The 13,284-nt window shown below is 45.7% G+C and overlaps 1 protein-coding gene across 1 annotated transcript in view; it reads right to left on the minus strand.

The window, feature by feature from the left end:
• LOC126474331 (atherin-like) overlaps nucleotides 1–13,284 on the minus strand; it is a gene marked incomplete at its 3' end in the record, with an annotated part of 424,794 nt that overhangs the window by 4,107 nt on the left and 407,403 nt on the right. The window contains exon 4 of the mRNA XM_050101798.1: nucleotides 3,622–3,937. Coding sequence (XP_049957755.1) covers nucleotides 3,622–3,866 — 245 coding nt within the window. The remainder of the gene's footprint in view (nucleotides 1–3,621; nucleotides 3,938–13,284) is intronic.

A 13,284-nucleotide genomic window follows, 5' to 3' on the forward strand; every position in this document is an offset into this window, starting at 1 on the left:
GGGTCATTCTGATCATCCATATATCCACACGCTTCTCGCACAGAAGAGTCGTGACTTTCTGCAGCTGTTGTGTGAAATTCATCGGAAACTTCTTCAGAAAAAAATACCCTTTTATTCAATGCAGGTGCGACGTTCTCGCAGAAACTGCCTCCAGAAAAGCCATGCTAAGGAGACCATGAAAACCGTCAGGATCGGATATAATAAAAGGTTTCTTTTCTTTAAAGTACTTCCCTTTTTCTTGCTATGTCTTTTTCAGAGACTGAAACATCCAGTAGTAGTGGCAGAATATAGCTGGTATGTGGTGATATTGTGGCAATGATAATGTCATTCTCGATCGCAATTTCTACTGCATCTTGTGTCACGTGCCTCATAAGGGAATCCATTATCAGAATCAATGTTTTCCAACAAATTTACTGAACTAATTTTTTAAAGGTTCATTAATAATCCATCACTCTATGGCAGGACCACTGTGACTTTAGGAAGGTATCACCATTACAATTTTTTTTATTTTGCTTCTTCACACACTTAGAGTTAGAGCAACTGTGCCTGAAAGAGTCACAAGACGTAAGAGTCGTTATCGTTTTCCTAAGCGTTCATGTCGGTAATAATGCATTTAAATCCGACTGTGATGACTAAGCTTATGTTCCTTCATAAATACAACTACATAGAAGCGTCTGTATAATTACTTGAACAGCTGAACTTTATAAACTGATGTTACAAGATGAGCCTAGCAAACAGCGTGTTTCTCTACACACAACACACAATGAACCTCCTTTCCTGCACCAAGCGACCATTCCCGCTCGCAATGTCTTTCCCGTGTGAAGACATCCCTGCCATCTGTTGAGGATGGCTTGAACGCCGACCTTACTTTCGGGCAAAGAATTACGTCTGCTGTCATGAAATAAAGTATGTCATGCAGTTAGGTAGGTTTACCGTAAATATAAGTGTGCGGTAAGATTCATCGTCGTCCTTTCTCAGCCACAGCCGCACAGATTTCTTCAAGGTCTGCGCGTCTTCAGGGTGATCCCCCAATTATCTTCTTTGAGTGGGCCGAATTGAAGCACAGTAGCCCAGTTTTTCATTAATGGCCATCAAACTTCGTTTACCGATGGATAAATGGCGACAGTATTCCCCTGTTGGTAGACACTCTGGATGATGTTTCAAGCCACTGCAGTAGCTGGCCGGCCGCTTCCCGTTACACTCAGGTAATTGTGACCGCTCTTCAGCTTATCTACAGCGACAAAGCCCCAACGGTGCTGACGCCCACCGTAATATCTCCGTATACCGTCTTCAGAATTTCATGAATGCAACTGGGCGTATCATGTTGTGCCGAAGGAATTTAATCACAAAACGCTGTGCTACAACCGTTCGTCAGTGTCGGCCACTTTCTAAATTTATCCAGCGCAGCCACCTGTTGCTTAGGAAGGGCACTGTTACTGAAGTGAGCTGTAAAATGTTTGAGGTCCTGCGACACATTCTTGATTAATACATCACCAGCTTAATAAAGGTGAAAATAATTGAGACATTACTTTCTGACTGGTCTCGTACATTATACAGAATGTTTCCGTAAGAGCGTGAAAAAATTTAACAGGGCACAGAGGGTGCTTCACTGAAAAATTTGAGGAAGGAACCTGGGGTCAGAGCAACTAGGTTAAGGAGGTAATAGGACTAAAATCAGACACAATGAAAGTACCATTTGTACTGTGTGTTACAAAATGTGCTGAAACAGACGGCCACCAAACTCAGTGCATACATGACATCAGCTAACAAGATTCTGACGCACCCTGCCAAATATCCCTGGAGTGTTTCGAATCACATCACAGGCAGCTACAATTGTGGCAACTAATTGCGTCTCCGTATCCATTGGGGCCTCATACACAAGTGACTTCAAGTACCCCCATAGGAAATGATCAAGGAGATTCAGGTCAGGTGATCTCATAGGCCATGGAATAGGACCTTCCTTTCCAATCTAGCGACCAGGAAATACAGCACTGAGATGGTTGCGGACATCGACACCGAAGTGAGGCGGTGCACCGTCATATTGTACCCACATCCTCTCACGAACAGCCAATGGTAGGTTCTCCAACAACTCAGGTAGAGCTCTTTGCACGAACCTCTAGTACAGGTGGCCATTCAGACGGCCACGTAGAAGATATTGCCCAGTGAGATTGTCCTCCGCGTTTCCTTGCAGAAAATAAAGTTTGTACATGCGAATAAACAGCACAATACGTGTAAACTTTTATGCATGTTAGCTGCACACAAGCTGGAAACAGTAATGCTAGAGAATGCGGTAGACATGTTTACTTTCATATCTCCTTAAGGTGGCTTTCCGATCCCAGGTTCCCTACCTCAAATTGTTCCGTGGAGCATGCTCTGTGTCCTGCTACATTTTTGCACGCTCTTACAGCAACATCCTATATGTAGATTTGATTCGTTTCCGTGTCTAGTGGAAGACTGGAATAAACAGCCACATGGTGAGGACGGGTGGTATTTTCTATTGGTACCATCAGATTTGAGGTATGTGCATATCATGAATTTTACAGGGTTTCCTAAAAATTGGGTGGTGGGGCTGGTGTGCCAAAATATTTTAGAGTGGTACAGTATAAGTGGTACACAAGTGATCTACCAAACATGAGCCAAACTGATTGGCCATGTGTCAGGCCTCCCCCTTTGTATGGCCTACAGTGATTTTATGAGGTAACGAGATGATCACCCGTTTTACATCGCACGGTAACTACTAAGTCAAAGGTTCCACGATAACTAGTCATCGCCAGGTAATTAGCTAGTCAGAGAATTGAGATAATTACTGAGCTCCAGATATTCAGATAGTCAAAGGTTTGGGATAACTAGTCATTTACAGGTACTGAGTAAGTCCAAGGTTTGGGGTAACTAGTCATTGCTGTTTTATCATCTAGGCAGAAGTTTCGGATCACTAGTCATCACTGGGCAGTCAGCTAGTCTGAGGTTTGGGATAAGTAGACATCAACAGGTAATTAGTTAGTAAGAGGTTTGGTGTAGTTACTGAACACCATATAGTCAGCCAGTCAAAAGTTTGGGATAACTTGCCACTATCAGGTAATGAGTGAGTAAGAATTTTTGGGGTAACTAGTCATTGCTAGTTTATCAGCTAGCCAGAAATTTGAGATCACTAGTTACCACTGGCAATAAGCTAGTCAGAGGTTTGGGGTAACTAGACATTGTTGAGTAGTGAGCTAGTCACAAGATTGAGATAAGTGGTCTTTCATAGATAATGAGCTTTTGAGAGGTTTAAGATAACTAGTTTTGAGTTCTGAGAGGAATGGGATAGCTAGTCTTCACTGGGTAATGAACCTGTCAGAGGTTTGGGATGATTAGTCCTCACTGGGTAATGAGCTATATTTACGACTGAACGTTTATAAAACTGAAGACACTCGTCCGTGCTCTACACTGCAGTCGAGCTCTGGCAACGTCGTTTTCTGTTCATTGGCTGACTATTTTGTGACGTCAGATGCGCAGAACGAACCTAAACTCGGCCGCCGTCGTAAATGACGCGCACTTAGTCATTGCTGGGCAAATAGTTAGTCTGATGTTTGGGATACCTAGTCAACGGCAGGTTATGAGCTAGTGAGTAGCAGTAAGTACCTCTTGGCCTGGCGGGGCGGCGCGGGCGGCGGCTGCGGGGGCGGCTGGGCGACGAGTGCGTCGGCGTTGGGCGGCGGGTTGGGCGGCAGCGGCAGCAGCAGCAGCGGGGACGGGGGCTGGCCCTGGGCGGGCCGCTGCTCGGTGTAGAGTAGCACGGCCACAGTCAGCCAGGCGGTGGCCACCAGCAGCGCGCCCTTCAGCAGCAGCGAGCGCCGCCGAGGCACCAGCAGCAGCTTCGTCACCATCGCGGGGGCGGGCGGGGGCGGGCGCGGCGCACGAGCAGGCGAGGCCGCGCGTCAGCTCACCATAGCGCGGACTGCGGGCACACAAACACACAAACACACACGTCTTCTTGTGCTTCCGTCTCTTCCAGTAAAAGACACAAAGGAATTAAACACGTTAGCCGCCAATGGGCACTGCTTGATATCGACGGGGCAATCTCAAAACTTGTGCCGAATCGGGAGTCGAACTCGGGGTCTCCCGCTTACTAGGCAGATGTGCTGACCACTGCGCCATATGGGCGGAGTGGTCGCCGCAACCGCACGCACTATCCTAGCGTCCCTCCTATCAGACCCAAATCCTCAGCTTATACCGCACAGAACTGACTTGGTGGCCCTGCTCATTTACCTCATTACTCGCAACATCTTCCGGTGGTATCATAGTGATCTCTATTCTTTCGGACGTATCCGAAAGAACAGGTACCACATGCATAATTACGGCAATGACAGCCAATGATCCCTCCAGTGCAGATACACGCCAAGATCGAACTCTTATGGAAATCGGCGAGATGCAGCGAGTCAACAGTTACAGTACGCTTGTTCGCCTACTGCTTGAATACTGCTCAGCAGTGTGGGATCCGTACCAGATAGGGGCGATAGAAGAGAGAGAGAGAAGACCCAACGGAGAGCAGCGCGCTTCGTTACAGGATCATTTAGTAATCGCGAAAGCGTTACGGAGATGATAGACTCCAGTGGAAGACTCTGCAGAGAGACGCTCAGTAGCTCGGTACGGGCTTTTGTTGAAGTTTCGTGAACATACCTTCACCGAGGAGTCAAGCAGTATATTCCTCCCTCCTACGTATATCTCGCGAAGAGACCACGAGGATAAAACAAGAGAGATTAGAGCCCACACAGAGGCATACAGACAATCCTCCTTTCCACGAACAATACGAGACTGGAATAGAAGGGAGAACCGATATGGGTACTCAAGGTACCCTCCGCCACACACCGTCAGGTGGCTTGCGGAGTATGGATGTAGATGTAGATAAAGGCTAATAAGCAGGGGTACTGCATCAGTAGTGTGTGTTATAAGCTAAGAATTTGGATCTCACGGGAGGCGTGCTAGGGCAGTCCGTGCAGTTGTAGTGACCACTGTGTCCGGATGGTGTAGTGGTCAGCGCATCTTTAGTACGTAGGGGACCTGGCTTCGAATTCTAGTCCGGCGGAAATTTACGACTTGTTCCACTGATATAAATCACTGCCCACTGGCGGCTAATGTCTTGAACTCCTTCGTGTCTTGATTCTTAATAGCTGCTGGATCAGAATGGTGCCTAATCCTTAGGACACCTCCTCAAGAATAGACGACACATGTATAAAAATGTTCTAGCACGATAGTTGGATGTTATCTTATTAAAACTAGTAGCTAAAGTCAAACAACACACGACTCTCAAGCATAAAAAACGACATTAACTGCGAGTCGTGCGTCCAGACACGTTCATTTCTGTCTACATCAACACTACAGATGAGCCTACTTCAGTCCGGCGCTATCCTTCGTCGCAATAAATCAGAGCCGGCCGCAGTGGCCCAGCGGTTCTAGGCGCTTCACTCCGGTTCAGAAATGGTTCAAATGGCTCTGAGCACTATGGGACTTAACATCTGTGGTCATCAGTCCCCTAGAACTTAGAACTACTTAAACCTAACTAACCTAAGGACATCACACACATCCATGCCCGAGGCAGGATTCGAACCTGCGACCGTAGCAGCCGCGCGGCTCCGGACTGAGCGCCTAGAACCGATAGACCACCGCGGCCGGCGCTTCACTCCGGAAACGCGCGACTGCTACAGTCGCGGATTAGAATCCTGCCTCGGGTATGGATGTGTGTGATGTCCTTAGGTTAGTGAGGTTTAAGTAGTTCTAAGTTCTAGGGGACTGATGACCTCAGATGTTGAGTCCCACAGTCCTCAGAGCCATTTGAACCAATTACCTCGAAGAAAACGGTTTGTTGACACACTCGCACGAAGTGTTGACTGCTATTGACAAGAGATTTCAAATTGATTCCGTATTGCCGGCCGGGGTGGCCGAGTGGTTCTAGGCGCTACAGTCCGGAACCGCGCGACCGCTACGGTCGCAGGTTCGAATCCTGCCTCGGGCATGGATGTGTGTGATGTCCTTAGGTTAGTTAGGTTTTAGTAGTTCTAAGTTCTAGGGGACTGATGACCTCAGATGTTAAGTCCCATAGTGCTCAGAGCCATTTGAACCATTTGATTCCGTATTTCTGGATTTCCGGAAGGTTTTTGACACTATACCACGCAAGCGGCTTGTAGTGAAACTGCGTGTTTATGGAGTATCGTCTCGGTTGTGTGACTGGATTTGTGATTTCCTGTCAGAGAGGTCGCTGTTCGTAGTAACTGACGGAAAGTCATCGAGTAAAACAGAAATGATTTCTCGCGTTCCCCACAGTAGTGTTATGGGCCCTCTGCTGTTCCTTATCTACATAAACGATTTGAGAGACAATATGAGCAGCCGTCTTAGTTTGTTTGCAGATGATTCTGTCGTTTGTCGGCTATTAAAGCCATCAGAAGATCATAACAAATTGCAAAACGATTTAGAAAAGATATTTGTTTGGTGCAAAAATTAGCAGTCGACCCTAAATCACGAAAAGTGTGAGTTCATCCACATAAATGCTAAAAGGAATCCCTTAAACTTCGGTTACACGATAAATCAGTCAAATCTAAAGCCCATAAATTCAACTAAAAACCTAGGAATTACAATTACGAACAACTTAAATTGGAAAGAACACACATGTTGTGGGGGAAGGCTAACTAAAGGCTGCGTTTTATTGGCAGGGCACTTAGAAAATGTAACAGATCTACTAAGGAGACTGCCTGCACTACGCTTATCCATCCTCTTTTAGAATCCAGCTGCGCGGTATTGGATCCTTACCAGATTGGACTGACAGAGTAAATCGACAAAGTTCAAAGAAGGGCAGCACGTATTGTATTATCGCGGAATAGGGGAAAGAGTGTCACTGAAATGATAAAGAATTCGGGGTGGACATCATTAGAAACAAAGGCATTTTTCGTTGCGGCGGAATCTTCTCACGAAATTTCGATCACAAACTTTCTCCTCCGAATGCGAAAATATTTTGTTGACGCCGACCTACATGGAGAGAAACGATCACAATAAAATCAGGGAAATCAGAGCTCACACGAACAGATAACCGCACGCTATACGAGATTGGAATAATAGAGAATTGTGAAGGTGGTTCGATGAATCCTCTGCCGTGCACTTAAATGTGATTCGCAGAGTATCCATGTAGATGTAAATTTATTTGTTTTATGTTTTATACCTTCTGTATCATTTTGAACGAATACTTTCGGAACACCCTGTATATTTGTTTTAGACACGTCGCATTCACGCCCTGAGGACCATGCGATGCCGACCGACTACGGTCTCGACCTCTTCTAATGGCGACTTTCGGATGGAGCATGGGCATGTGACCAGCACAGCGCATTCCCTGTCATAGTAACTTCTCACCTGGTTGAGGACATCTCGTTCCTGTCCTCTCACCAAGCAAAAACCCCTAGCCGTACCGGAAACTGAACGAGGCTTCTCTGTGTCGCAGTCAGACACGCTGTCACCTTAGCTAGGGGGCGGGCCAATCGATTTTCGATTTTAGTAGATGCTCAAGTATCACTTTACCGATCATGTGTAAGATGAATGGCATGTGTAAAGAATTTCGTCAGTATACTGAAATAAGGTTAAGGGTACCTTCATCATTTCTAATAGGAAGAGAGTAAGGTTTTCTTATGGTTGTCAGTGTACTCGAATGGTGGTGGTGGTGGTGGTGGTGGTGGTGGTGGTGGTGGAGGAGGAGGAGGAGGAGGAGGAGGTGGTGGTGGTGGTGGTGGTTCGTTGGTTGGTGGCTGATTTGGGGAAGAGAACCAAACAGCGAGGTCATTGGTCCCATCGGATTAGGGAAGGATGGAGAAGGAAGTCGGCCCTTTGCTTTTAAAGGAACCATCCCGGCATTTGCCTGAAGCGGGTTTGAACCGTCGTCCTCCTGAATGTGAATCCAGTCTGCTAACCACTACGCCACCTCGCTCGGTGGTGGCGGTGGAGGAGGAGAGGAGGAGGAGGAGGAGGAGGAGGAGGAGGAGGGGTTAGTCAAGGAGAGATGATTAGAAATCTTATCCATGCTAGTTAATGTCTGAAAAATTGTTTATTACACCACTGCGCACTGTGCAAAAAAGTGCTACATAATCACTGGTGGAACGTTATTACACTTATAGAGACTCTGAATGGCTAGAAAACTTCCGAATTAATGAAGAAACATACCCAATTCTGTGGACAAAATTGACGAATGTTTCCTCACCTGCCATTGCTAGTAAACGAGAACCTTTCCATCTAAAAGACAGAGTGAGTACAGCAATTCACTAATTCACCAGCTACACAGTTGTCGCCCAGCAGTTCGATTTTGCAAATTCAGCAAATGTATCAAAATTTGTCTATGTCTTCCCATTTAATAAAGATAAAATATGATTCTCTTCAGTTAAATAAAGGATACGAATAGCTCCTGATCAGTACAATATTCCTTTGCACCACTGTGCACAAAATAGCTTCGGTTTTTTTTACTTTTTATTTTTTTTATAGCAGTTAGAAGCGTAACAACACAATCACTACTCAGATACGCTAAGGGCGTTTGTACTGAGTGAAAATCGCCCGTGGGAGCTGAAATCAAGCAGCCACAAAAACAATTTTAGAATATGCAACTGCTTTAATGTTCGGAGTATCTACCGCGACTTAAGCAAGCATATACAAATCAGTCCGTCCGTCAGTTCCTGCTCCCGAGTAAGAATACAATCGTTGGATTCTAGAAATAAGTATATGTTATCAGTTAATTAAAAGTGTTTCTTAGGATAAAACGGTAGCAATTAGTTAACGATACATTTATTTTAAAATCGTAATTCAGTGAATATTAAAAAAATCGCTTAAATAGTTATGGAACGTTAAGTCATTACCGAAAATCAAACCAGTTTCCAACTACGGAACGCAGTAAGTCCAATGGCGCAGGCAGGGAAAGACATGATATAAGTTAAATTTAGAAAGCGCCTGCTACATACTTAGCTTCCATAAAATACGGCGAGATCTGAAAATTAAGCGCTTCCTGTTTCAAAATCCATATATTATAATTTAAATTTGGAATGACATAATTTCGAAAGAAAGATTGTGCTGTCAAGAAATTTTGAGTGTGTTAGTAACACACACAATATCTCTCTCTCTCTCTCTCTCTCTCTCTCTCTCTCTCTCTCTCTCTCTCTGTGTGTGTGTGTGTGTGTGTGTGTGTGTGTGTGTGTGTGTGTGTGTGGTTCAGCCATTTATGATTCCAGGCAGACACAGCGCTGCTAACTTAACGTTTATGAATAGCGACAGTTGGAAGTTAAATTCATGAAAGTTGTGTTATGTAACATAGAAATCTACGACAAGTAAAAATACACAGAGAGGGGGGCCTAATGTAAAACGACGCACCTACAGCTGCAATACAGCTTAAGCTGCATACGATAAAATTTAGTTTGTACAACCGTTCCAAACCGCTATTTCATATATGCTTTCATTAGAAATGCCTTAACTCTCATTATAAAATGCTTTTATAATGAACAAAATTCCATCTAACTGTAATTGAAAGTAGGTTTGGTGCAAAGAAAAGAACTAGTTTAAAATAACAGCCGGCCGGTGTGGCCGAGCGGTTCTGGGCGCTGCAGTCTGGAAACGCGCTGCTGCTATGGTCGCAGGTTAGAATCCTGCCTCGGCATGGAAGTGTGTGATGTCCTTAGGTTAGTTAGGTTTAAGTAGTTCTAAGTTCTAGGGGACTGATGACCTCAGATGTTAAGTCCCATAGTGCTTAGAGACGTTTAAACCATTTTTTTAATTAACAACACACAACGCTACTTAAACCCACAAATGAAGAAATTTTTTAATTTGTCTTTGGTGTTGAACGTGTAGCCAGATATCTAAGTGGTTCAAATGGTTCTGAGCACTACGGGAGTTAACATCTGAGGTCATCAGTCCCCTAGAACCTAGAACTACCTAAACCTAACTAACCTAAGGATATCACACACATCCGTGTACGAGGCAGGATTCGAACCAGCGACCGTTGCGGTCGCGCGGTACCCGACTGAAGCGCCTAGAACCACTCGGCCACAACGGCCAGCAGCCAGATATCTGTTGAAATGACAATGATGAGCGGAGAAGGACGGTGATTATATGTGAATCTAAACATTTCTCTTCCAATTTTTTTCCAAAGAATAATTTTTGAGCTCCATGCAGACTGTACTGCCGTTACAAAAGTGCATTCTTAATTTCTAGAAAACAAAAAGCAGTATTTACTAATTTTATAAGAATTCGAATACAGACAACACTTACGAATTTGTTAGCCATGTCCACGGTTTAGAGATCGCCGTTGCAAAACCTACTGGCGCCTTAGGAACAGCAGGAATTCGCCTTCAAAGCTAATCAGTGTTCTTCATTACCTCCTACGTATGATAAATCAACAAACTGATACTCGTTATCGCAGGATGCTTTCACAGATATTATTACTGGCACGGTGCGTCATCTCTGAGCCAAAGAAGTAATTTGAGTAACTGAGAGAGTATGAATATTCGAACGCTAGTTTCTTCACACCTAACGTCTACTATGTAATACAATGTCGTGTTGAATCACTGTTGCGTACAAGCAGCGTCCAGTACAAAGAAGGAATTGTGCTTCTACTATTCTTCACTGTAGCTTATGGGTACTATACATAAATAACGCGATTTTTGAAACATTTGTGGACTTTGTAAGCACTATTATTATGGTTTCTATACCATCTCACCTATAATGTTATCATTTACAGAAGAAATCTGTACAAATAACTGATAGGTATAGGAAATCATTATATTATACTATCTTATCAGGAACAGGTAATGCGTGAGAGAGTGGCTATACCGCAGATTCAAGATATCTGTGCACTCCGTGGTTGGTGAAATAAGAGAAATAGCGTATGAGTTTAAATACTTTTCAGCCTGAACATTAAGGCTGATATCAACGAATTAATCATTTTGTTAGATTTCGGCTCTTGCTCCAGCAGCTTAACTTCACGCTACCTGCCACTTTCCCGAATAGGTGTGAAACCTTCACAATCTTGGCTTCGTGCGACGGGCCGTGTTCACCTCGGCCTTCATTCGCTTCCTAGGGACACTAGGCCAGCCTTGCTCTTTCACCACGAGTTTCCCGGCCTTCGCACGGAATTTCGCGATAGTACACTACTGGCCATTAAAATTGCTACACCAAGAAGAAATGCAGATGATAAACGGGTATTCATTGGACAAATATATTATACTAGAAACGACATGTGATTACATTTTCACGCAGTTTGGGTGCATTGATCCTGAGAAATCAGTACCCAGAACAACCACCTCTGGCCGTAATAACAGCCTTAATACGCCTGGGCATTGAGTCAAACACAGCTTGGATGGCGTGTACAGGTACAGCTGCCCATGCAGCTTCAACACGATACTACAGTTCATCAAGAGTAGTGACTGGCGTCTTGTGATGAGCCAGTTGCTCGGCCACCATTGACCATACGTTTTAAATTGGTGAGATATTTGGAGAATGTGCTACCCAGGGCAGCAGTCGAACATTTTCTGTATGCAGAAAGGCCCGAACAGGACCTGCAACATGCGGTCGTGCAATATCCTGCTGAAATGTAGGGTTTCGCAGGGATCGAATGAAGGGTAGAGCCACGGGTCCTAACACATCTGAAATGTTACGTCCACTGTTCAAAGAGCCGGCAATGCGAACAAGAGATGACCGAGACGTGTAACCAATGGCACCCCGTACCATCACGCCGGGTGATACGCCAGTATGGCGATGACGAATACACGCTTCCAATGTGCGTTCACCGCGATGTCGCAAACACGGATGCGACCATCATGATGCTGTAAACAGAACCTGGATTCATCCGAAAAAAATGACGTTTTGCCATTCGTGCACCCAGGTTCGTCGTTGAGTACACCATCGCAGGCGCTCCTGTCTGTGATCTAGCGTGAAGGGTAACTGCAGCCAAGGTTTCCGAGCTGATAGTCCATGCTGCTGCAAACATCGTCGAACTGTTCGTGCAGATGCTCGTTGTCTTGCAAACGTCCCCATCTGTTGACTCAGGGATCGAGACGTGGCTGCACGATCCGTTACAGCCATGCGGATAAGATGCCTGTCATCTCGACTGCTAGTGATACGAGGCCGTTGGAATCCAGCACGGCGTTCCGTATTACCCTCCTGAACCCACCGATTCCATATTCTGCTAACAGTCATTGGCTCTCGACCAACGCGAGCAGCAATGTCGCGATAGGCTACAATCCGACCTTTATCAAAGTCGGAAACGTGATGGTACGCATTTCTCCTCCTTACACGAGGCATTACAACAACGTTTCACCAGGCAACGCCGGTCAACTGCTGTTTGTGTATGAGAAATCGGTTGGAAACTTTCCTCATGTCAGCACATTGTAGGTGTCGCCACCGGCTCCAACCTTGTGTGAATTCCATGACAAGCTAAACATTTGCATATCACAGCATCTTCTTCCTGTCGGTTAAATTTAGTGTCTGTAGCACGTCAGCTTCGTGGTGTAGCAATTTTAATGACCAGTAGTGTACCTTTGTGTACACCGACGTCCGTCGGACTGACCGCGGTGTCGAGTGTGCCTTCGTCATTGGCACTGACGTTTTTCGGTATCGGCTTCCGGAACACTGCTCAGTATTTTCAGCAGCGCTCTTCGCCCTGTATCAGACCGAGCACTACACCCGGCGACACAGGCTTTTCAGTTGCATCACCTGCTCCGACTCTCTCAATGCCCTTCAGAGCCTATGCGTGCTGTACACAGTCCATCCGTTAGTGCAACGGGTCCAGGAAAGCTGTCACTTGGTCACTCTTGATGAACCAACTGTGATGTTTGTCCTGGCCACGTTGGTCTGACGTGAAACGAGACTGCTGACGCTGCTGTCAAGGTTGCAATCCTAGTACCTCGGCCCGCTAGTCCTTCTGCTCCCTAAAAATGGTTCAAATGGCTCTGAGCACTATGTGACTTAACATCTATGGTCATCAGTCCCCTACAACTTAGAACTACTCAGACCTAACTAACCTAAGGACATCACACAACACCCAGTCATCACGAGGCAGAGAAAATCCCTGACCCCGCCGGAAATCGAACCAGGGAACCCGGGCGTGGGAAGCGAGAACGCTACCGCACGACCACGAGCTGCGGACTTCTGCTCCCTCCGACGATCTCTTTGTTGCCGTCTGTCAGCAGGTGACGTCACTTTGGCACCACGACTGGTCCCCCCCCCCCCCCCCTTCACGGAAAAAGCTTCAGGAAATTAAACTTCTCTCAGCAGCTTGGGCGACCTCTCCTC

Source organism: Schistocerca serialis, chromosome 4, assembly GCF_023864345.2.
Source record: "Schistocerca serialis cubense isolate TAMUIC-IGC-003099 chromosome 4, iqSchSeri2.2, whole genome shotgun sequence".
Lineage (NCBI taxonomy): Eukaryota > Metazoa > Arthropoda > Insecta > Orthoptera > Acrididae > Schistocerca > Schistocerca serialis.